Raw genomic sequence first — 25892 nt, forward strand, 5'->3', positions numbered from 1 at the left:
TTATGCATATAGACTTTGGAGTATAGCTGGGTCTGAATCCTGTTCTTTGACAATGTGACTCTCATAGATAACCTTGTAGTGCTGAACCATTTCCTTATTAGTAAAGTAGAGATTCATAGGGTCATTTGGAGTATTAAATGGGATAGTATAAGGACTCCAGATAAGTGGAAACTTTTTTGGGCTACTTTCCTTCATACTAGTATTAAAGGAGTTTTATTATATGATTTTGGTAATCAAACTAGAGAGGAAGAAAATTCACCTATAATTCCACTACCTTAACACATCAAATTGTTTTACTTTTTATGTATTTTTCTGTAGTCCATGACTGTAAATGTACAAACATTGGTTTGTTAACTTCAGAAGTTCTTTTTGTTTTGTTTTTGCTTTCCCAACTGGGGATTGAACCCAGAGCCACTGAGCTGCATCCTCAGCCTTTTTTATTTTGAGACAAGGCCTTGATAAGTTTCCCAGGCTGGCCTCAAACTTGTGCTCTTCCTGCATCAGGAGGCTCTGAAAGTTTTATTGTAACTATATGAATAGAGCTCTCTGGGTTTGCCTTTATTCTGATCTACTGGTAAAAAAGCAGCAGAACTTTACTTAGTGCAATTTCCACTTTTCCCATTCCCCAGTATGTTTAAAAAAAAACAAAACCGTTTTCAAGAACTTTTTTACGCCCCACAGTGGTGTTACATATCATCTCATTTACCTGCACCCTGCCTCTGTCTTCTAACTAGTGTTATTCCATTTTGTGGTTAAGAAAACCAAAGGCGGGGCTGGGGATGTGGCTCAAGCGGTAGCGCGCTCGCCTGGTATGCCTGCGGCCTGGGTTCGATCCTCAGCACCACATACAAACAGAGATGTTATGTCCGCTGAAAACTAAAAGATAAATATTAAAATTTCTCTCTCTCTCTCTCTCTCTCTTTGAAAAAAAAAAGAAAACCAAAGGCGAAGAGAGAGAATTCAGATCAGAAGCAGGAGCAGTCATTAGTGCCAAGGCAGTCGGCTTCTTTAGTGGCAAGTGCTGTGTTGGCTTCTATATTTGTAGATTCGTTAGATGGCTACTAGATCATATATGTAATAATCAGGAGTTAATCCTGGAGCGTGACTTGCAGCTTCTTTGTATAAAAGTAACAGCATCTGTACTTGATAACTACTTCTACTTAGACCACCAGATGTAAACATCATCTTATAGGAAAATGATAAAGAATAGGGAAGTGTTTAGAGCCTTAACAGATGAGGCCACTCATCTGTTTTATTAGTTGTGGCAATAAAAATATTTATATGCAAGGAAGTTATTAGGACTACACTTTCCTTTTTTAAAACTTTAGAGATAAACATAGGGTTTATAATAAAGAAAGATGCTCCTTGAACCTTATAGTTTATAGTGAGCACTAGAATCATCTGGCAGACCTGTTAAAACAAATTCTTTTAGGAGACCTTGGAGATTCTGGTCTAATGGATCTGGAGTGGGGCCCAAGAATTTGTAGTTCTAACAAACTCCCAGGAGATACTAATTATTCCCAGCTAATAAGTTTAGTACAGTAAGGAAACACAATATTAATATTAGTGGTAAGCATGGTGGTGTGCCTGTAATCCCACCTACATGGACACTGAGGCAGCAGTATTGAGAGTTAAGAGGCCAGCCAAGGCAACATGGTGAGACCTCTCAAAAGAAAAAAAGGGGCAGGGTTTATTGTTCCAGTTGTTGGCTTGACAGTGACACCCCAATAGCATTGAGCACCTAGATCTTGATTTTTGAAGGAACCAGGTTGATTCTCGGGCCAGGACAGAGAAAATACCAGAGAACCTGGAACATGTCATGATGCTTGAAGTTAAGGAAGTACTCAAAAGTTTGGGTGTTTATTGAAAAGAGAAAAGTCAAGTTAGAGAATCTTCTTTTTTGGTATTAGGGATTGAACCCAGGGGCACTCTACCACTGAGCCACACCTGCAGCCCTTTTTCTTTTGAGACAGGGTCTGCCCTGCTAAGTGCTGTGGCTGCCTCGAACTTGCTATCCTCCTGCCTTAGCTTCCTGAGATGCAGGCACAGTGGCGGCACAAGGCAACTTGGAGAATTGTCTAATGGCCAAGTTAAAACAGTGAATAACAAAATGAGTATTGATAGTATTGAGGTGGTTTGTTTGTTTGTTTGTTTTGTGGTACTGGGGACTGAACCCGGGGTTTTTCTACCACTGAGCTATATCTCCAGTCCTTTTTATTTTGTTTTGAGACAGGGTCTTGCAAGTTGCCCAGGCTGGCCTCAAACTTGTGATCCTGCTGCCTCAGCTTCCCAGAGTTGCTTGAATTAACAGGCGTGTACGACTGTGACTGGCAATAGTGTTCGAATTTTAACCCTCAAAGTAAGTATGAGTCTATACTAATACCAGCCAAATAGACAAATAAGAAGGGAGAAGGGATAACTCTTACAGAGGAATTTAATTAATAAACAGAAGGAAAGAAGGAAATAGAAAATCACCAGTAGGCAAATAGCACCATACTAAATGTTGCAGATAATATCTACCTATATGGTAGTGGGTGAAAGTTAGTGGAGAATCAGGCTATTTACATAGTCTCTAGTCTCTTGCCAAAGATAGTTATTAATTACAAAGGAAAAATAGTAACTCAGCAGTTGAGAGAAACTGTAGACCAAGTAATCAAGGTTTACATCAGATAAAACATCCGGGCGTCATGAATCTGGCGGTGGGACACAGTGAGAAAGATGCAGCATTGCATCTGTGGTGTTTGTTGTTCTTGCCAAAAATGCATCACCTCTTTTGTCTTTCTCATCATGATAAATGTTATACAAACCTACAGAAGGACACTCTCCAAACTGATCATACTCTTCCAAAGTGTCAAGTCACAAAGATGAGGAAAAGTCACAAATGAGAACTAATGGAGGAACTGTCACATATTGGAGACTAAGGAGAAATAGCAACTAAGTGCAATGGGGGTCCCTGAAACAGAAAAAGAACGTTAATGGAAAAACTGGTGAAATTGAAACATGGACTATATTATTTTTATTGACTTGTACCAATGTTAATTTCTTGGTTTTAATAATTGTACTTTAATTACATAGTTGCTAAATGAAGGATATGATGGGGACTTTTTAATTTTTAAACTAAATTTTTGCAATTTTCCCATAAGTTTTAAAATTAGTTCATACTAAAAAGTGTAATAAAAATATGTTCACTTGAAGTAGATATAAAAGGTGACTAGGGAAGGTGAGTAATAAATTGAGAGTCAGTTATGGCACCCACTGTTGGAAATCTTCGCAAACTCTTGAATTTTTTGTGTATTGCTATTGCTTTTCCAAGGTCAGGCTAAACCAGAGAGATATGAATCAAAGGGTTGGGAGTGGGAGGAAGAAGGATAAGCAGGAAAAAAAAATCACTCAGAAAGTACGTGTAGTATCTGAACCGCTCCAGGCATTCAGTCTCTGTTAAAAACAGTTCCATAAGGAAGTAATGGGAGTTCTTTTTTGTTCCTGTTTTAAACTCCCTTTTAAACCCTCTTTTAAAAATCTGAAACAAGTTATCAGTTAGTGAAAATACTGGAAAATGAGTAGAAAAACTGTGAAAAAATAGTACTGGGATATTATGACAGTGGATTTGGTGTAGAGAAGTGGACAAGACCTAGAAATTTGTTATAAACACAAATAGCTATTGCAGGTATTAAAATACCTAAGCTTGTACCAGGTCTGACTATTGAAATCTGTTTGGCTGTTGGTATTTTAAATGGAAACTGTGGATAGAACCATGGACTTTTGATCTAGTAGGGCAGAGTAGGTGGAATGTGCCAGTAAACTTCTAAACTATGTGTTCTCTTCTCACACATACCCCCAACCCCCACTATACAACACATACACACACCTGTTTTGTTTGTCAGTTCCTGCAGTGAGACAAGAACATTCTGCAGCTGTCCTCAATCCTAGGATCGTATTTTTTTAATTAGCTTATCTCAACAGTGTTTGTGCTAAGTAGCACTAAATATTATCATCCACATACCTTCTCTTTGACAAACTAAAAGTAGTTGCTCATACAAAAAGTAGACACTTAGGACTGTTGATTAGCCTTAGATTATGCTGTGAAAAAGAATATTTTAAGTGGAAATTTGAGAAGAATCAAAGCTTTTATTTTTTTGATATGCTTTTGATTTTATGTATCATATGAGGAATTTGGTCAAGGCTGAAGTTTAAGGGATATATTGCCTGAAAAATTGTCACCCTAGGGGCTCTGGGGCTCAGGGGTAGAGTGCTCGGCTGGCACATGAGAGGCACTGGGTTCGATCCTCAGCACCATGTAAAAATAAATAAGTAAAATAAAGATATTATGTCCAACTATAGCTAAAAATATATATATATTAAAAAATTTGTCACCCTAATAATTAATAATTAATGATCAGACTTAGTCTGAAACTTAATTATATCCGACCACTAAAAAGAATGAGTGAATTTTTGTCTATCAAAGACAGATTTGAGCTTGCTTACTAACAATTTGTTAAAGAAATAACAAAGAATGTTATTTATTATGTATAAAGCTGCTGTGGTTAGCTGATATAAATTTCAGTGAATTAAACAGAACTTCATTTTCTTTTCTTTTTTTTTTTTATAGTGATAATTGAGCCCAGAGGCACTTAAACTTGCAGTCCTCCTGCCTTAGCCTCCAGAGTTGCTGGGATTATAAGCGTGTGCCACCATGTCCAGCTAGAACTGCATTTTCTATTTTGGTGCTAAAGTACTGTTCTCTGCCCCCCCCTAAATTTTCTCCTAATACAATTTCAAGAAGAATCTTATATTTACTTTAGTTCTCACAGCCAAAAAAACTGATTGGTAGTTTCTTTTGTGCTGTACCGGACCTCTTTAAGCTTTGGTTTTTTACCCACTGTGTTTGGTCATTTAGTTTGTTTGAAAATAGAGGCATTCCACCTTCTTTTGTGAACCTTGCTAAATGTTCTGTGATCTCCATAGGTGATCTTTTTTTTTTATATCCCTCTAAAGTCCTTAGCTTTCACCTATAGCATTGATTCCACTCTGGATTCCCCGGACATAGAAGTCTTGAAAGATTATTTTTTCTTATCTATAATAATTGGCATTGGGTCTGGCCCATGGTGAGTCCCCCTTAAAGAATTGTGTTTAATCGTTAGTAGGGTAATGGTAGTTTTCAGGATATTTTCAGCATTTCTAAAAGCCCAATGATAGTAATACCTTTATCTTAAATCAACTGCTAATTTATTTATTTTTTAGTTGTAGTTGGACACAATACCTTTATTTTACTTATTTATTTTTATGTGGTGCTGAGGATTGAACCCAGGGCCTAGCTTGTGCTAGGTGAGCACTTTACCACTGAGCCACAGCCTCAAATCAACTGCTTTTGACTTGTGTTAGTAGAATTGAAGAAGGAAGCAAATTCAGGGTATCTCAATATTTCCAACTTTATATTATAGATATTTTGAATAGTATTTCTAGTTTAAAATGTTGAAAGTTCTAACTAAAGCTAATAACACTAGTTTTTCTATTAGAAGTTCTGATTGGCAAATCTACGAGGCTATGAGAGTGCAGATTGTTCGAATGTCTTTCCAAAATGAGATGGGGGGAACAAAAGTTGCCTTTGGTAGTGAAATGATTAGGAACCATTTTAGATTCCTTGGGAGTCCAAAAGCATGTACCATCTTTCTGGAAAAAAATGCATATAAAATTTTTTATATGCAATGTCAGAGGATTCAGAAGGCCCTGAAACCTATCCTGTTTATCTTTTTGTGTATGGGGGTGGAAAATCATGAGAGGTGATTTCTCCCATCTCCACCCTAATATACACACTACCAAACCGTGTCCTGGAAATTTGTGAACAGTTTATGAAAGGACTTTCTAAAGTATTAACTGTCACTGTTTTAGAAAGGGAGTGTCTCATAGTGGTTAAGAGTAAAAAGACTCTGAAATCAGGATGGTCAAATCTGGTTTCTTTAAAGCTATGCATGTGAGGTCAGGCAAGTTGCTTAACTGTTTCGTAACTATGAAATGGGGCTAATAATCCTCCTGTGGATTATTGTGGTGATTAAATTGTTAATACACATAAAGTGCTTAGAAGAGAAAGTGGCTTTCCTCAGGTCTGCTGTTAGCTGTTGTTGATAATAGGTGTAGCTGATGGTGTGTTACTGTGAGTGGTTGAATACCTGGCCAGGTGAGGTGCTGGAGGCTGCAGATTGCCTGGAGGAAGGGTTTGTTTTTCTAATTGGTGCAGAGACACTGTATGAAATAGCAGTGTTCCTACACACAAATGCATTCCTTCATGGGGAATGCCAAAATAAACTTTCTTTTTCATACCAGCATTAGGTAGGCCTCTTTTACCTCATTTCTGTAGAAAAAATGGTGGGTTACAATTTTAGGAGAAAAGCAAAGATCCATATTGTTCTCTTAAAAGAGTATTGTTGCTCTTTTTAAATTATAAAATATTGAATAGAAATGCTGTAAGTTACTAGGAATTGTGATATATTGAACATTTTTTTTCTTCCATCTAGTCATCTTTAAAATTCTAGGAATGTCTTCCCAGGTCCTCTCCTTTAATCCTCCAGTTAAAGATAATAGTTACCCTGGGTTTGATGCTTATCGTCTTTTCTTCTTAGCTTTACTGCTTATCGTCTTTTCTTCTTAGCTTTACTGCATGTTTATCCTTAAATAATATATCAATTTTATGTTTTCCTAACTTTATTAAGTAGAAAATTTATAGGAATGTGTATATGTATATATTATTTTTCTTTTGCTACTTTTTTTTTTTTTTTAAGTTTTATCTCTGTATACACAGTATTCCAATGTGTGGCGATACCTGGATTTATTTACCTATTGTACTCTTCATGGGCATTTTGGCTGTTAGTTTGGTGTTACATAGGGCTACTCAGTGTTTTTATTCATGTTTTTAAATGTGTTTCTCTAGGGTATATGCCTAAGAGTGGAATTGCTGAGTTACAAGTAGTGCACATTTTTAGCATTATTAGATAATGCTAAGTTCATCCAGAAGTGGTTTTACTCACTTACACACTAACATTAGAATATAAGGGTTCAAGTTGCTCTTCCTTGTCATTTACTTCTTTTAAGAAATATTTGTTGGACACTTCAAGCAGTGAATAAAAGGACTAAAAGCCCTCTTCTCAGGCAGTTTATATTTTAGTGGCCAAAAAAGCTAAAACGTGTAATACAGCAAGGTGTTAACATATTTTGTGGGGTCAAGTCAAGAAAGGGGAGTGGGTGCTTTCTCTCTCTGCTCTCAGAGCCATATGGGCAGTGAGAGTCTTAAGGGGATAAAGGACAGCCAGGAAGGCTGGGGCTTCATGTGATGGTTGACATGAATAGAGGTGCAGGTATGAGATTGGTTCTGACGCTTGCGAGCAAATAATGGTAGTAACCCTATGAGTGTTGGTGAGGTGCAGGGTTTGGAAATTGTGCCAGAAGCATTTGACCCTTCTCTCAACTTATCCTAGTGGTAGTAAGACTGAAAAGTGAGCAAGGAGGCTGGTAATGGGTGGCATTCTGAGCACTTGGAGATCTTTAGTCCCCCTTGATTCTTGTCTGTTGTGGTTTGAGGGACCAGGGCAAGTGTAGCTCATCTGAGACATCTGCAACACCAGCGTTTTGATTCAGGATTACTTGGAGTTCTGGTGATTGCTTGATTCTTGAAGTTGGATGTAACCCAGCTCTAGGTCTGTCTCTTAACTCCTATAGATGGAAATGGGGATTCCTGGGGGAGAGATGCTTTTGCCTCAAATAATATGTGGCCCCCGATTGTCAGATTTGTCAATTTTTCCAGTCTGGTAGATGTAAAATAGTATCTTGCTATGGTTTTAATTGCATTTCCCTGATTTCACTCTAAAAATTCCAAATTCTATATCTGACTTAGTTATGAAACTTTGCTTTTATCATTTTTGTTTAATGAGTTCCACAGTTATGAGGATTTTATTTCCCATCTGTCTGTTCTATGACTATACACCCTATATTTAATCTAGCACCTGAAATTTTATTTTGATTGTTTCTGTCAACAGAGCCTCGGGGAAATCTATCATTCCCTGTACGGTCACTACCAAGGAAGTCCTTGAGTCAAAAACGCACCTGAGTCGGAGATCCTACCTTTCTTCCACTCTGCCTGAGTGCCTGACTCGGTAGACTCATCCACTCATTGTCATCTCACTTCAGAAAACAGGTCAATAAATCTATATTGACTCTTTCACTACCTCTGGGTACCATTGAAACACGGGCCCCATTTCATATCACTGTAGGAGGCCCTTCATTGCCTTTTCAACTTGCCATTTTAAAATCAGAATCATGACTCTTCTTGCAAGTTTGTAAGGAAAATGGCTGCCTACACCGAGGCTGTAAGTCCTGCTTTTCAGGCTAGTTCTTTATATAGTTTTACCACCTACACCCTCCCCAGTGTTCCATGTTGTCCCTTGTTGCCTCAGAATTTACAAAAAGAACACTGGAAAAAGGGAGAGTATATGATGTAATTTTGGTAATCTGGGGTACTGCCTAATGGCTGCGGTGTTTCAGGTACCCTACTCCCCACCTGTTTACATGTTACATTCAGTGGCATGAGGGAGCACAGAGGTGATGATAGCATCTGCACATTCCAACTGGTTGATGATGCATTTTCCAAGGTAAATCAGGTCTCTTGTTCAGGGCTGTGCCTTCACATACTTGTTTTCACAAACACAGTGTGCATTGACCTGCAAAGACAAGCGTAGGCAGTGAGACCTGCCCCACTGGTTTCTTTTTCAGCCTTCAAAAGGGTTTTATCCAGTTTCCTATGGTTAGCTATTAAGAATATTACCTAATAATTTTTTAAGCTTTCTCCTGTTCAGATTGAAGTCTGTGATGGAAAGCCTACATCATTAGTGTCATCCCACACATCGTTAATGTTTAGGGAATACCATATACGGCATCCCTTTCACAGAAGAGATATACTAGAGCTCTTAAAGTTTAACCAGGTTAAATATGATTATACAGACCTTATTATTCCAGAAGTGCAAAAGGAGTATAAAAAAGAAATCTAGTCCTAAAAACATTGTCTTATATAAATCCTAAATAATCCAAAACCTTTCTTAGAGCTCACATGAGCATGACTCCCAGAAGATAAATTTGATTGAACCCATACTATAGTCTCATCTGCCCTGACTGATCCAAATAAGTTCTAAATGCATGTCTTTTATGTTCTTTCCTTTTTGTGGCGCTGGGATTGAACCCAGGGCCTCCTGCATGCTAGGCAAGTGCTCTACCACTGAGCCACACCCCCAGCCCTTCAGATGCATGTTTCTGATGATATTGTGAGCAACTGCAAAGCCCATATGAGTCGTCTGAAGTTTTATCATTTACAGGTGTGTGACGCATTCCCAGACCCTCCATCCAAGTCAGCATCAGCTACTTCTATGACTGGGTCCAGATTAAGGTCCTCCCAAGACAGACTTCATTAGATCCACGCTTAAGAGGAATCTGCCAGGTTTTCCTACCCCCTCTGCAGCACTGTAAAGTGTCAAGGCCTGAAGACTTGGGTACGTGTATTACAACTGCAAGGGTGCCAGCACCAGCTACACAGAGTAAGCCTCGTGTCTGTGTGACGCCACCACCGGCTGATAACGCACAAGAAAAAATAACTAATTGAGACTAGAGCCCTCTCTTTTCTTGTGAAGCTGGGATTTGAAAGAGCTGTTCTGAGATCTGCACTGCTAGTAAGTGACTGATAACATCATAGACTGCATCGGTCCCTGAGGTCAGAGATTGAGCTGCAACTGAGTGAACACCAGACAACGAAATCTTGAAGAATTGCACTGAGGTGCAAGCCACATTGAACCTTCTGCAAGTAATGCTGGTTGAACTGAGAAATTGCTAAACAAACCTGTAACGGGACTGCTTATTTGGGTGTCTCTCTGTCAATTTGCCTCTTGCTGTTACATTGCTCCTTGTGTTGTCTTTTGAAGTCCAGATGTTCTCCGATAATTCACATTGCCCTGATTGTGGGCAGCAGTGGTTCCCTAGTTTAGAACTAGGCCATTGGTTGTACCAAACTGAACTTGTTGAAAATGAATGCTACCAAGTATTCTTAGACCGTATTAACAGAGCTGATTATTGCCCAGAATGCTATCCTGATAATCCTGCTAATAGAAGCCTTGTTCTTCCTTGGTCTTTCCCACTTGAGTGGGCTCCCCAAAATCTTACCAGGTGGACCTTTGAAAAAGCCTGCCATCCATTTCTTCTGGGTCCTCCACTGGTTAGAAAAAGGATACATGACTCCAGAGTAGCTGGTTTTAACCCTGCATTACAGTTAATCTTGACCAGAACAGATAAAACCTTAAACAAAAAACTTGGCCAAAATAAATAACTTCAATAATAGTAAAAATCATGGAGACTATAGAGGGTTTTGTGCTAATAGCCCAAGGAAGATGGAAATATAATTCATTTTTTTTTTCTTTTTCCTTTTTTTTTTTTTTTTTTTTTTGGGTGTGCTGGGGATCAAACCTGGGGTCTCACCCATGCTAGGCAAGCACTATACCACTAAGCTATATCCCCAGCCTCATTTCTGAATCTGACCCAGGCACTACTTAGGGGAACTGCTTAAATTATTGGGTTTGCTTCTGTGGCCTAAGCATATTTTATTTAGCATATTTTAGTATTCTAACCAGATGGTTCATCTAGAACCAGACTAATGCATATAAATAATGTTTTGAAACTAGCTTGCCCCTCCTAAAAAGTTGTACAACCTAATTATTGATATCCAACTAGGTATTCCTGGAGGGGAGGCCCCATACTGTGTGCCCCATAATTGTATTTCTAATAGTAACTTTTGTGGGAAAGCATCCTCACTGTAGCTGAATTCTAGATTCTTCCAATAAATTTTAATAAGAAACTACATTGTTCTAAATTGTCCCTCTTCTACATCTATCGGTGATAAAGAGAGATGTATGAGTGTGTGTGTATATAAAATTTATTCATATATAACTATTTATTCCTCTTGCTCTGTTTGGCCCCATCCTCATGTTAATAACTGGTCACGGCCAGAAAAATTACATTCTATTAGGCAACACTTACATAGTTTACACAAAAATATGTAAAAATGCTGCCTGTTTACATTTTTAACTTGGCTCTACATAACCAAAGACTACCCTGTCTTTGTAGTGACTGAAACCTAAAATGTCCTCCCTTGGAAATGGAAAAGTACCTGTATTGTGAGGTTTATGGCAAAAGGAATTACCAAGCTTGACTTTATATGAATTATGAACAGTCTAGTGGAAGCATCTTTCTTAGAAAGTCTTGCTGGCCATGTCTGGCCTTCTCTTATTCATGAAAATCATGGAATCAGAGTTGTAAGTTAGGCAACTTGGGAAAAGCTGTTGGAAACATCTCAGAAGCCACTGGACAATTTTCAGATTAAGATGCTGGGTAATCCAGTGCTTGTGTAGCAGCTCAGCAATGCTTTTGAGGATCCAGACTCTGTCCTTACCTCTAGGATCCTTGTGTTTGATTTCTGTCTTCATGGTTTGTTTCCTCAATGAGTGTAATATGGTTTGTTGTTGCCCCAGACATTTTAATCCCACCAGAGACTGGAAGCAGGGAGTAAAATCTTTCCACCAGATTCCTAGCAGATATCTTCTTACATCTCACTAGAAGGTTAACCAGGGAGCCTGGGGAAATCTGGCAAAGGGGAATGGGGTTGGTATTGCCCCAGTGGGGCACATGGTCTCCACTGATACAATCAAGATTCTTTTAGGAAGGAAGAAGTGGGGGATGAATGGCTGTTGACACACAACAAATCATACTTGCTGCATGTTATGAAACGTAAAGTTATTTATTAGTCTGTGTGAAGAATGTATCCCAGAGACCCACTTCTGTGTTCTGCCTTATGTCTATCATGATGGTTCTCCCCAGTTACATTGCTGAATAAACTCTGTGGACTGCTAAATGGAGTGAAGACCACTTAGTTTATCGTTAACCTGTGATTCAAAACTCCTTTCACTACTATAAAGCTCTTCCTAAAAAAGAGACAGGGCTTTTGAGGATAGTACTATGATAATGTTGTTGCATCTGAATTTTTTCAGTTATTAGAGAATGGTTATGCTCCAGGGACACATGCTAGGAAATGTTGGGGACCACAAATCAAGTCAAGATGGCACCTGGCAGTTTGCCAGGAGGAGTGGTTTGTGAGGCAACGCCACCAAGCTATTAAAATGGTAAGGATTCCTTATTGGCTGACTGCTGTATCTAGATGATGCTAATTGAGTCAAGCTGTGTGTAATCAGTTAGGCATATATAACCTCTGCTGTTCCGCAATAAAGCGGTGCCTGCTACCTTAGGTGCCCGCTACCTTGAGTTCCCGCTGAGTTTCCCCCGCAATAATGCAGTTCCCGCTTCAACCTTCAAGTTGCTTGTCACCTCCCGGTTATTTTGCCCAGCCGGACTGCGGCAAGGAAACATTCTACATATGTGAAATTTTCAATATCAGCAAAATGGAGAAAAGGTCTGTATTTTTGTTTTAACCAATTTTAAGTAGTGGAGAAACTCTGCAGCAGCACATCCAAGGTATTTACTTATTGGTTTAAAAGGATGGGAGCTGTGTGAGTAGTTTTTATACTAAAAGGTAATGATGTAGTTTGGTGTCCCTAATTCGGAGATCTGAAATATTCCAAAATCTCATACATTTTTGAGTTATCTTGTCAGTGCTCAAAAATTTTTGGTTTCTGGAGCATTTTGAATTTTGGGATTAAGGATACTTGACCAGGCCAGGCATGGTGGGGCATAATCTCAGCAGTTTGGGAGGCTTAGGCAGAATGATCCAAAAGTTTAAGGGCAGCTTCAGCAATTTAGCAAGGCCCTAAGCAACTTAGACCCTGTCTCAAAAAGAAAAAAGGCTGGGGATGTGGCTTGGTGGCAAAGCACCCCTGGGTTTAATCCCCAGTACCAAAAAAAAAAAAAAAAGAAAGAATCCATAAAGTCTATGCAAATATTCCAAAAGCCTGAAGTCTGAAATGCTCTGGATTTTGGATAAGGGATCTTCAACCTGTATTTATCATACTTTATACATGGAGTATAAAAAGGTTTCATGTCAGACTGAAGGCCACTGTTGATATTTTAGGTCTTGACAGACATGTTTTTCTTTTTAAGACTTCCCCAGGCATCCTCATGAACAGTTGTGTACTGCATTATAAGTATGTGGACAAGAGAGGGGAATTTTTTAAAAAAATCTTCAGTTTAATATTAACAAGGGTACTTTGCCTTCAAACATGATGGTATTATCACACCTATTAGGTTCACTCTCAAATCGACTTCATGTAGAGAAGCTCATAAAAGTGAGCAAAGGAGAAAATTTAGAAAGCCTTTTTTGCTTCAGCTTAGGTCTTTTTGGAATGAATTCACAAGGCTTAAAATATTGCAGACTATTCTAGAATACCTTGTAGTTGATGTGAATAATGACATTAAAACAAATAGGTTGCTAAAATTAATTCTAATAACCTGCTCTGGGGTCTGATATTTTCAATTGTGAGCCTTATAAGTCTCTATTTGCATTGTGTGGGAGAGTTGATGGTATTACTTAGACATTTTGAAAATGACCATTATACCTGTTTCCAGTTATTTAATGGCAGATTTGGGAGTGGAAACATACTGGGGCAGACTGGGGAAAAAATACACCCACCAGAGCGGTGGATTCTGAGGCAATGTGTGTGATTGATTGAAATAAGACAATAAGTTATAGCAGGAGGCCTGGCCAAGCAGACAGGTAAAAAACAAGTCTGTGGCATCCGAAAAGTATGTGACAGTCTGCATGTCGTGGCTTCTCATACCCACTTCATCTCCTAGGTCTCCACTGGCAACCCTTGAGACTCCGTGGAATTTTAAGGACATGGCTTAAAAACTGCTTTCTAAGGAGGAAAAATAATGACTTTGCTGCCAGCTGGGTTTGTGTTCTAATTCTGATGCGATCCAATGATGTTGGGCATCTTAACCATGCTGTGTGGTTTTGCCATCTGTGAAACAGGCAGTGTTATAATGCCTACTGCATACCATTGTGGGGTTTGAGTGTAATAACATAATCTGACCATACTTCACATAGTAAGGTTGAGGAGAAGGTCAAGACATCAAGGCAGAAATGACAACTATGGGATAAAGTAGAGTCTTAGTTTTAGAACAGGGATTAAAGCCTGTTAGAACTTGCTCTGAATTATCAAAAATTTAATCTCCCAAGAAAAACAGGATTGGTCTGAGGTCTGAAGTTGAGCCTGTAGTCACAAGTCAAATGGTGTTCTGTGTAAAGGTGAAGAGGCCTGGAGGAATGGATGACCCAGGGCAGATCCTTGTCCCATTTTTCAGGCTCGTGGATAATCTTAATTATGGTATATGTCATTGCCACATGATTTACTATGTCATCTGAGCTTTTCAACAACAAATAAGCAGAGCAAAGTTGAGAGAGATGTCTAGATTCACCCAGGTCACATATGCTAGAGTCACATTCACTCTTAGATCTAATATTGTAGGACCTGGGTGCTTTGTTTACCAGTTTGAGATTTTCAAACTGTCTTAGTCGAAACTTTGTGTGCTACAGCCAGGCTATCTTTTTGTTCGAAAATTCTGACTCTGCTCTTAATGGTCATGTGTTCTTGGGTAAAGTTCTTAATCTTCTGCATCTCGGTTTCCTCATCCAAACATTAGTAGGAATATTAATTGTCCCAACTATATGAGATTGTTGTGAAGATTAAAGGGTCATTAATATGCTTTGCTGCCTGGCACAAAGAGGGTGCTCAATAAATGTTAGCTATTACAATTGTGCATGCTTTATTTGTTGTTTGTTTCCTCAGCAGGATTAGAAATTGCTTGAGGGTCAAGATATCGGTTTTCATCCTGAGATCCTAAAGTTACATAATTTACTAAACTAAGAGTGGTTAAAAATTCAGAAATACATAAACTTACTGGCTCCTCACTGCTATGCCCTTGTCACAGTTGCACTCATTTAAACCACCATCCTGGCTGGAATGACTAATTTCTTTTGCTCTATAACTGCTAAACTTTTAATTTCCTTGTGCTCGTCCTCTTTAAAAACTTAAAAGTGTTTCTCACACCTGGCCCCCTCCCCCCAGTCCTCTCCCAGGTCTCCATCTTCTGCCCTTCTTTTCTCTGGCCCCTTTGGCAGCACCAGAGGTTTGTAGGATGGAGTGAGGGAGGGTAGGTCCTGCTGCTCTACCCGTCCTGATTTCCTCACAGGCAGCATTTGCTTGGCTTCTTTTTACATAATTGTTAGACTTCTAGGTTACCTCTTCGTTGAACTGCTTGTCCATGTCTTTTGCCTACTTTTTCATAACATATTTGTCTTTTATTGACTTGGGAGTTTTTGTATATTCTGGGTGTTAATCCTTGACTAGTCATATGCTGCAGATATTTTTCTAGTCAGCAACTTATCTTTTAATTTTCGTATTTTTTTTGTCTAGTAATTGAACTTTTATCATGTGATCACATTTGTCAAATTCTTCTTATGGTTTGTGTATTTTATATTTTGTTTAAGAAACCCTTGAAGTTAGAAAGATATTGACATCTTCTGAAAGTTTCACAGTTTTGCTTTTTACATTTAGGTCTTTAATCTGGAATTGATTTTTGTGTGAGGTCAAAATCTAATTTTTTCCCCATTTGACTTGTCAGTTGTGCCTCAACTATTTATTCATTAATCTATTTTTTTGTGTCACTTAGCCAACTTCCTTTACACAGACTCACACACATACTGTCCACGTATTTTTTTGACTATTCTGCATGTTCCATTGGTCTGTTCTTGGCCCAGGACCTCATTGTTTCTGTTAAATGTGTCATTAAAGATTGTCCCTTCTTTAGGATTTTCTTAATTCTTCTGGATCCTCTGCCACTTGCCATTTTCAAACTTTAGGATCAGTTTGTCTATTCTGTTAGAAACCAACCACAATCAAAGCTTTCTTGAGATTGTGTTTCACATTGTGTTGAATGTATAGATTCCATTTGGAGAAAATTGGCACCAATGGTTTGCATTGTTACTGTCTATGCACAACTTATTTTTCTATTTAATTTATCTCTCCCCGAAGTTCTCCCACATCTGTTAGATTTCTTACTGTGTACCTTTTAGTTTCTGTTTATAGGTATCTTATGCTGATTGTGAATAGCATATTTACTTTCTAAAATTTTTTTCCACTGGTACATAGAAAACTTTTTACTCTAAATATTCTTGGTTTGGGCTGGCAGGAAGAAGATTTTCTTTAAACAAAATTGAAAAGGATTGGGTACTTTTTATTTTCTTCAATGAACTAAGAGAGAAGAAAAACTCTGCTTATAACAGGGGATAGCACAATTAAATGCAAAGCAATTCCAGGATCTTAAAGAAGAATGGGGTGATTAGGAAGCCTCCAAATCTGACATGTTCATAAGTGTTCACATCAGTGGAAATAAGGGCCTGTCCCTCATTCCTCCCTTCCAGTTTATGCACCACACCACTGTTGATTCATACATTCATTCATTTTTTTCTCATTTAAAAATGAAATACAGAATTCTTACTATACACTGGGCACTGTGTTAGGCATTTGGAATACAAAGTTTTAAAGATTTTAGTTTGTGAAAGTAAATTTTACAACGGTACTGTGAGAAAAACAAAAGAAAGCCCATTTGAGAGGCTAACCAATTAGCTATCAAAAAATGTAACTGTACAAAGCTCTTTCACATGTGTTTTTGCATTTAATACAACAATGCTTTGTCTCATTTTTTTTTTTTACAGGTAATGAAGGTTAAGTAACTTACTGACCAATTTGTTTTTTCTTATTTTTTTATTTTTAAAATCTTTTTTTTGTGGTGCTAAGAATCAAACCCAGTGCTTCACATGTGCTAGGCAAGCTCTCCACTGAGCCCCAACCACAGCCCAACCAATTTGTTTTTGACAATAAGACTTAACTTTAAAATGATCTAAGTTTTTATTGCTTACAAACTGCCTCTGATTTTGGTCCTTTTGTATAAAAAGCTCATAATATTTTACCTGTATTTTCTGAACATGACATAGGAAGGCATTGTAGGAAGGGTTCATCTTTGTATTTTACAAAAGAGTGCTGGGAAGAAGCTCTAGGAGGATGGTGATGAAATTCCAGATGCGTGCTCCCTGGGACCATAGGCAGTCATTGAATTTGGGTGGCACCATGTATTCCTGCGTGTTAATAAGTGGGAGCATCTGACAGGTGAGCTGTTGCACAGTGAAGGGTCGTCCAAGCCATACGGAAGTCTGCAGTGGCCACAGACCGGCTCTTGGGAGTTGTTAGCATTTCAGGTTCAGAGCTGTGGTCTTTCGGGCTCTGCTCCTTTGGTATGACTGTTCATACTCTTGCCAGAGCCCTGGGATGTATTGGGAGACCGTGACGTCTGTGCCCGGTTAATAGTCAGGGGCCTCTTTCTGTGGTCTAGGATTTGGAGGGTAATGCTCATGAGAGCCAGAAGCGCCTTTTCTTCACAAGGAACATTTCAGAGAGGAAATACTGTGTAGACCAAAGAGGTGTAAAAAATACCACTGAAACTGGCATTTCGCCTTTGTATGGCTGAAAAGTCATTTAATGTTTTTCATTTTATTGTAGTCATGGTATATATGTCTTGTCTCCTGGGTCTGCGGGAAGCATAAGTCTGTTGGGACTTGGGATGAGAAGAAAACAAGATGTCTTCACAAGGAAACCCAGACACTAAAAAAAGTATCCTAAACTCTGAAGAGATAGAACACAAAATGACCGACAGTGGACTTAGGGATCCTCCAGAGGGTAAGACTAGTTGGGACGGCACTGAGCTTATGCTGTAGGAGACTAGGGCTGTGCCCAGAGAAAATCTGATGATTAAAACCTGAAGTTCTGGGGCTGGGGCTGGGGCTGGGGCTGGGGCTCAGTGGTAGAGCACTTGCCTGGCATGTGTGAGGCACATAGAAATAAAATAAAGGTATTGTGTCCACCTACAACTAAAAAATATATATTAAAAAAAGAAGACCCTGAAGTTTTAAAGTAAAAAGACTAACTCAGTGGATTCATTTGTTATGATTATTCTCTTTTGTTCCTATTTACTGAATTTTAACACATAGCAGACCCTCACTGTAATATGAGGAAGAGAAATATTTTAGGGACTTCGATGGTAGGGACCTACAATATTGGCCAAATGCATACATCTTTTAAAAATATGGTAGGCAGATCTTCAGAGTTATAAAATCAAAAAACCTGTAATATGCTATATTTAGAGGGCATCATTCAATTATAGGTAAGGATGAGACTTAGGGTCTTCTTCCTACTTACAGAAGTGAGATATAAAATAGCCAAAATATGAAATAGACTTTTCAGAAGAAAGAGGACGTGTTTATTTTAAATCTTTTATTAAGGAAGTTTTTTCAAGGTATAAAAGTAGAACAATATGAACCCACCCCCACCCCCCAGCATCCTCAGCGTCCAGCTCCACCTTTGACCAGCACAGCGCTGGTCTTACCTGCCCTGGATTATTTAAAAGCCAAGATATATATGACTTCATTTGTAAATGTTTAGGTTTATATCTCTTAAAGATGAATTCTTTTTTTAAAATATAACTAAAATGTCATCATCACATCTAAAAGATTAAGTTATTGTTCCTTAATATCATTACATAGCCTGTTGGTATTCAAATTTTCCAAGTTGTCTCATAATTTTTTTTTCCCACAGTTGAGTTTGTTTTCATTCTAGTTGGGCCACAACTGCATTTTACTGATATGGCTCCTCGGCTGCTTTTTTCCTGAGCTTTATCATAGATTATGTCTAACATAGATGAAAGCAGAGGGCTGAAGTGAGCCTCCCCGTAAACAGCTTGGTCTGCCCTGAGCACGGGACTAACACTCTCAAGTCTGTGCTCCCTCGTCCCTGCTTCCCTCAGCATCTGACTGAAGAAATGCTAGATATCTGTACTAAAATATGCCCCTCTAAAAGATAAGGATTCTTTTCTTTAAAAATACAATCCAGGCCAGACACTGTGATGCACGCCTGTAATCCCAGCAGTTTGGGAGGCGGAGGCAGGAGGATCACGAGTTCAAAGTCAGCCTCAGCAAATGTGAGGCACTAAGCAACTCAGTAAATAAAATACAATAAAATACAAAATAGGGTTGGGGATGTGGCTCAGATGTGGTTCCCGAGTTCGATCCCCAGTGCTGAGAATTGAATCCAGTGCCTCATACATGCTAGGCAAGCACTCTGCCACTTAGCTACAACCCCAGCCCCCCAATACCTTTATCACACCTAAAAAGATAATTTCTTAATATCATCAAATATCTGGCAGTCAGATTTTTCTGATTGTTTCATAGGTGGTTTCTTTAATGATTGGTTCATTCAAAACTAGACCTAAACATTTTGGCCTGCACATTGTGTTTAGTTTTTTTTAAGAGAGATTACCCCTCCTTTTTTCCCCTTTTCTGGCCATTTATTTTTATTGTTGCTGATTACATCCTTATAAACTAGTAATTAGCTCTAGAAGCTTAATCAAACATAAGTCCAGTTTAGCAAGAATGCTTCACGGGGGGATGGTGCACTCTCCATTGCCTGTAGTGGGAGGTTAATGATGGGAAGATTGGTCAGTGGGTTCAGCAGTTGTCAATTTGATTCATCCATTATAAAATTCCCCATCAGCCTTTTGCATGATGGTTTGAACTGCCAGTGATAATCACTGTCTTTCATTAGAGGAGATATTTAATATACTCAAACATTAGTTTTGTCATTCAAAATTGTTTTACATTAGTATTAGCTGTTAGATTTATTAACATGATAATGAGTTTGTTTTAATCACCATTAGTGGAGTCAGAGACAAATACTCTTTAGGAAGGGTACTTTCTAACTAGGAAAATCTATATAAATATCAATCAGGGACCTTGTTAAAATACAAAAAATATGGGGGAAGTTTTTTTCCAATAAAAATTAAATTTTTATCTCACTAGACTCTCAGAAGGTTTTGGAAAATGATCCATCAATAAATTCTCAGGCACAGGAGACCACAGTGACAGCAAGTGCCATTGAAGAAGAAGAAGCGCAGACCCCACACCCTGCCTCTGGTCTTAACGAAGACCACCAAGAGGTAGAGGCAAAAGGTCTAGAAAGTGCAGATACAGATGATAAATCAGAAAGTCCAGATGAAACAAATATTGGGAGCCATCCAGAGGATAAAACAGAGCACGAGAACAGCCCGAGTTCTGAGGCTAGCGCTCAAGGGCACCACTTCCCTTCAGAAGGGCTGGGTGAAAGTCCCCAGGATCCAGATCCCAGCTGCTCTCCAAGCCAGGAGGTAGGAACAGCGCCAGCAGGCCTGGGGAGCGCTTCTGAGGAGCCATCTGCTGAAGACTTTCTAGAAGCCCTGAGTCCTGGTCATTCCAGCGCAGAGCCGGAGGGCCAGGATTCACTGAGGAGGCGACGACCTGCCCCAGGTGAGGGGACCCACTTAACCCTACCCTGTTTGGTATTGCCCTGTTACCAAGGACAATTTCAGGATTATGCAGGTTCACTGTGAGTAGAAAAGAAAACATTGTTTTAAAAATGCAGTTGATGTATGGGAAAGAACCTGACAGTGGAATGAGCTAATCTATAATCTTGGTGGCATAAAAGAAATTTTTTCAAAGTTTAGAAATTCAGTGTCAGGTGAAAGGTCATAAAGGCATACATACTCTTATTAGTGTACTGTCTAAAAATAATATTGTTCCTCTCCTTCCCTCCAGAGGCTGAAAGTCATGAGCCAGAAACACAAACATTGGAAGAAAAGGAAGAGATTGCACAGGATACCACCATAAGAAAGATTACTAAAAAGAATTTTTGGAACTATGGTGAGAACAAACCTGGTTTTATTGTAGTGTTGAACACATTCATAAATCCTCAGTGAACATATCTAGAAAACCAGCACAGTTAAACAGTTTTAATATCATGTTAATATCTTTCTAAAGAATGTTTGATAGCAAGTCATAGTAAAATAGAACAAGAAAGTTTGAGGATTTTTTCCCCCTTAGGGGTACTGGCTGATGTTTTGCTGAGCTTAAACAAAATGGAAATCCCCACTGTAGGAAGGCTTTTCATAAACAAGAAACTAAACCCGCCTTCCAGTCAGAGTACTAACTTGTTTGCTGTAGGTGGTAAGCATTTTGAGAAAGTGGAAGAAAATACCAATAGCTCATTTCTTTTTTTTTTTTTTTGGAGTGAGAGAGGGAGGGGGGGGGAGAGAGAGAGAATTTTTAATATTTATTTTTTAGTTTTCAGCGGATACAACATCTTTGTTTTTGTATGTGGTGCTGAGGATCGAACCTGGGCCGCACGCATGCCAGGCGAGCGCGCTACCGCTTGAGCCACATCCCCAGCCCCCCAATAGCTCATTTCTAAAAACATCAGTGACAACAAAAGATAAATATAATCCACTTTTACCTATTAACAAAAATGCCATATCTTAAAAAATAAGAGATAAAAGGTATTTCTGGTAGACTTTAATTGTTAAGTTTAGAAGATTCAGGCAGAAGGAACCTACTCCTCCCTGTGAGAGCTGAGCACTCTGCCTCATTTCAGTCACCACAGGCTTTGCATCTGACTCTGCTCTCTCTTGTTTTCTCCTTCTTTGACAGGCTTCTTTCTTGGCTGCCTGGTTATCGTGGTTTTTGTGTTAAGTTCCGTTAGTAGCTACTATTCCTCCCCAGCACAGCAAGTGCCCCCAAATCCAGCATTAGAGGCCTTCTTGGCTCAGTTCAGCCAATTGAAGGACAAATTCCCGGGCCAGAGTCCCTTCCTGTGGCAGCGAGGACGTAAGTTTCTCCAGAAGCACCTGAATTCTTCGAACCCCTCCGAGCCAGCCACCATCATATTCACAGCAGCTCGAGAGGGAAGAGAAACCCTTAAGTGCCTGAGCCACCATGTTGCTGATGCCTATACCTCTTCCCAGAAAGTCTCTGCCATTACGATTGATGGGGCGGACAGAGCCATGAATGACAGTGACACGGTCAAGCTGTGGGTTGACTTGGAGCTGAGCTATGGATTTGAGAACGGCCAGAAGGCTGCCGTGGTCCACCACTTTGAATCCCTTCCTGCAGGCTCCACCTTGATCTTCTACAAGTATTGTGATCATGAGAACGCTGCCTTTAAAGATGTGGCCCTGGTCCTGACCGTGCTACTGGAGGAGGAAACATTAGAGGCCACTGTAGGCCCAAGGGAAACCGAAGAAAAAGTGAGGGATTTACTCTGGGCCAAATTTACCAACTCTAACACTCCCAGCTCCTTCAACCACATGGACTCTGACAAACTGAGCGGGCTGTGGAGCCGCATTTCACACCTGGTGCTGCCGGTCCAGCCCGTGAGGAACATAGAGGAACAGGGCTGCCTTCTGTCAAGCTAAGCAGGGAGCTGGTAACGGGAAGGCTCTGGCTTGCAGAAGAGCTACAGACTGCCCTTCTGTGGAGGGAGGTGGAGAGAGGGAGGGAACAGCCTGAAAAAAACACGAACAAGCCTAGTTTAGAAAAGCAGCTTTCACTTTTTTACTTTCTGTAAATTTTTTCTAATCTAAGCTTTGACAAAGCTAAAATTGACCTTTTCAAGTAAATCAGGTTTGAGCTATAGCATGATATAGAAATCTGAGGAATTTTTAAAATCCCAAAATATAACAGAATCATTGCACAGAAAGATATTATTCTCAGAGTAACTACAGAGTGACTTTTGTTTTCTTGAGGGAGACGAAAGAGGCTTTTTAGACTTGGACTGAATCAGAGTTTGAAGCAGTGATCATTTTTAGAAACTTTTCAATCATGTTAAATATTTTAAAAACTTGCTTTAATAACCAAGTTGAGGGATGATATTTTATACTAGTTTGTACTTTTGACTAGTATGAAAAAAAGGAAATAAGAATTCAAACCACCAGATCCCTAAATACTCACTTTATGTAAAGCACTACACCTTTGTTCCGTTAATGAGCTGAGGTCAAGCAAGCTATATTCAAAAATGTTCTTAAATATTGGAATCAATGGGAAATTGCTTGTAATCATTGGAAATGAAGACATTCCAATTGGCTGTGTCTTTACATCAGCTTTCCTTAATGATTTAGAGCAGTGATTCTTAACACTGTGTTTACCAGGATCCCTACGCTTTTATCAGGGTAGTTCTGCTTTTGACAGTTTTATATGTTGGGGATCTCTGTATGATTTCATTGGAACAGTTTCACTGATAATGAAGTTTGAAAATCAATAAGTGAAAAAACACCTTAGAATATAGGAAATAAGTAGAAAAAAAATAAAGATTAAAACTTGTGAGCAGGCAGAAGATGAAAAATAGGTTTATTGCATACTTGCACTATTTATGAAAGAGAAAGACCTACAAATGAGGATTAGAATGTATAAGCTAGAATTTCCTAACATATTTCTGATGCTTTTGTTCATTCTGTTATTCATTTCTGTCTCCCTAAATGGAATTTTGTCATTGTTTAGGATGAGAGTCTGAGTACCATTTTCAGAAGAACAGATTTTAGTAACCAAGTTAATGGTAGTCTTTATATGGGCACATTGGCATAACTTCACCAAAGTTTCTTGGCTATGCTGTGATGGAGCATTGTATACTGCAGCTCATTTTTAGACAGCTAGTTAGAAGCACCATTAGGGTAAAAATCAGAGAAATGTGGGCTGGGAGTGAAGCTTGGTGGTAGATTGCTTGCCTAGCATGTGTGAGGCCTTGGGTTTGATTCCCCAGCACTGCAAAAATAGAAATGCAAGAGATGTTATACTTGGTGAGGAGAGGCAGAAATGGTAGAGTCTCAGAGGTTTTAATGACCAATATCAATTGCTGAATGATGATCTGTGATTGTGAGACAAACTGAGAACAGTGTGTATGGAGACAGAAGTTGTTGATCAGCATTTGAGCTCTTGAAAGCGGAACACTAGTAGAATGTAGACCTAACAAAAGGTCTGTTCCATCACATGGACTATCACCACAGCCTTGGAATGTTTTAACTAGACTTTGGCTTCTCTTTAACTGTGAAAGCATACACATGTGTATGTAGTTAAGAATTCTTGTGACTGAAGAATGGAAGGATTTTAGGAACACTAAAAAGATGTAAGGATCTGTATTGATACCAAAAAGATTACAAAGACACGGGGAAAAGTTTATTTGAATATCTGCCACAGGAAAAAAATGTGTTTTGAGCAAGGCTTTAAGTGTGCTCAGTTGAGTGCAGGGACATCCCCAAAGGAGTATTGACTTGAAGGAATCCTCGATAGATTTGAGAAAAGACCTGAACACAAAGTTAAAGCATAGTGAATGTAATATCAGGGTCAGTCCAATATAAAGTCAGGAACTGGAAGAAAACTCTATATGCCATAAGTTGATTTTTTCCAGTATTTTTAGATCTTTGATGCTAGTATTACATCACACACAACCATTGGTGCCTTGTAGAATTGTTATGTTGGCCTGCTGACCTGTGCTACCTCAGATCTATAGAGGAACCAGTTTGAAGTACAGACCTAGTTTCTGTCAGTGATTCACATCACACTTGAAACAGAGGGAACTGTTTCTTCACTCGGTTGAATATGGATTTTCATTATTTGCTCTCAGTATAATTTAGGAGAATTGCTAAAAGTTGCAAATTCCTTGTTTACTGTTAAGCATACTTTTCCTTCCATGTATAACAAAAGCTAAAGTGCAATTGACTGAGATTTGTCAGCTTTCTGTCCATTATTTCAAAAATCATTTTTAGAAAAAGCAGATAATCTCATGAATGATTGTTTTTACAGCATAAAACTATATTTTTAAAATATGCAAATAATTAAAATCTATTCTATATTGTACTCTATTAGTTTCTATTCCATTATTTTTTTACATTTTTCATTTTTCAGACTTTTGTGTATTTAGTTGTTCATCTTTTATTATTGTGGCAATTTGCTTATTTGACTCTGAAAAATGATTTGTGGGCACATGATACTACACATGATACCTGAACATCATTAATTATTGTCACAGAATAACTTCCATGACATTATGTATTAATGTAAAACACTTCTTGTAGGAGCAAGTGTCATTGGACTTGGTTTTTTCCCCTCCTTAGGATGAAATTTAGTTTTTCTAGTTAATTTCAGAGATTGAAAGGCAAGTTCCAAGGGGTTCATACTGCTAAAGGTAGTAGTGCTATTTGTTTCTTTTTTCTACTTTTAAAATCGATGAATAAAGTAATTGTAGCATGTTTCATTTGGAAGCCTCCACGCTTGCTTGGTGAGGCTTGGTGTGTCCTTGGCCCACCAACCCCTGGGCTAGTGGCCCAACTGAACAGTGCTAGCTGCCAAGGAGGCTTTGATCTAGCTCTTGTTTGATCTGTACTTCTGTTTAAGACAGGAAGCATATTGAGCACTGATGTTAGAATATAACAAAGACAGCTTATAAAAGTGAGAAAATTCAGCAAAATGCTCTTTACCAGTTGTTTGCTTATCTCTGACCCAGATTTTTAAACACCATTGAATTTTGCTTTTGTATATTTAAAAAATTAATGGGCATTGAGAATCAGTAATGTCAGACTTGACATTTCCCCTTTCCTTATATAACCATGATTACTTTTGCATTTATTTCCTGTAGACATTGAGTGTGCCTTATTCAAATCAATTTTCTGGTTCTTATAAAAAATAAATCTTAATTTTTTTCTCAGCTGACTCATTTCTTCTTTTATTTTTCTTCTTTTGGGGGAATGGTACTAGAATTTGAACCCAGGGGTGCTTAACTACTGAGCTAAATCCTCAGCCCCTTTTATTTTTTTTTTAATTTTGATACAGGGCTCACTAAGTTGCTTTAGGCCTCAATAAGTTGCCGAGGCTGGTCTCAAACTTGTGATCCTCCTTCTTGAGCCTGGGATTACAGGATTGCACCACCATGCCTGGCTTAGATGACTATTTT

At 38.7% G+C, this 25892-nt stretch overlaps 2 protein-coding genes and 1 non-coding gene across 4 annotated transcripts; 2 read left to right on the top strand and 1 right to left on the bottom strand.

Moving 5' to 3' along the window:
- The first annotated feature begins 2233 nt into the window (after positions 1-2233).
- Positions 2234-11935, top strand: LOC107147336 (torsin-1A-interacting protein 2). 2 transcript variants are annotated; one of them, XM_015491749.2, is made up of 3 exons: positions 2234-2359; positions 8028-8185; positions 9357-11935. In XM_015491749.2, exon 3 carries the CDS (start codon positions 9962-9964, stop codon positions 10355-10357), a length of 396 nt encoding a protein of 131 aa, XP_015347235.1. In that variant the 5' UTR covers positions 2234-2359; positions 8028-8185; positions 9357-9961; the 3' UTR covers positions 10358-11935. The 2 variants fall into 2 exon arrangements, with proteins under 2 accessions (XP_015347235.1, XP_015347236.1); XM_015491750.2 differs by lacking the exon at positions 8028-8185.
- LOC107147334 (torsin-1A-interacting protein 2-like) lies at positions 2234-25646 on the top strand. Its single transcript, XM_015491747.2, has 5 exons — positions 2234-2359; positions 17592-17768; positions 19943-20425; positions 20714-20818; positions 21602-25646. The coding sequence occupies exons 2-5, from the start codon at positions 17669-17671 to the stop codon at positions 22363-22365; spliced, it is 1452 nt and encodes a 483-aa protein (XP_015347233.1). The 5' UTR covers positions 2234-2359; positions 17592-17668; the 3' UTR covers positions 22366-25646.
- Positions 9204-9275, bottom strand: Trnaa-agc. The gene has a single exon. It is a non-coding gene; the product is annotated as a tRNA-Ala (tRNA).
- Positions 25647-25892: the final 246 nt, after the last annotated feature.

The sequence above is a fragment of the Marmota marmota genome, unplaced genomic scaffold (assembly GCF_001458135.2).
Source record: "Marmota marmota marmota unplaced genomic scaffold, marMar, whole genome shotgun sequence".
NCBI classification, from domain to species: Eukaryota; Metazoa; Chordata; class Mammalia; order Rodentia; family Sciuridae; genus Marmota; species Marmota marmota.

Bases quoted from the DNA above. Each gene is read 5' to 3' on its own strand.
- LOC107147336 (XM_015491749.2), top strand. From the start codon at position 9,962: ATGTTCTCCGATAATTCACATTGCCCTGATTGTGGGCAGCAGTGGTTC.
- LOC107147334 (XM_015491747.2), top strand. From the start codon at position 17,669: ATGTCTTCACAAGGAAACCCAGACACTAAAAAAAGTATCCTAAACTCT. The intron at 17,769-19,942 runs GTAAGACTAGTT...TTATCTCACTAG, and splicing joins ACTTAGGGATCCTCCAGAGG to ACTCTCAGAAGGTTTTGGAA. The intron at 20,426-20,713 runs GTGAGGGGACCC...CCTTCCCTCCAG, and splicing joins GAGGCGACGACCTGCCCCAG to AGGCTGAAAGTCATGAGCCA.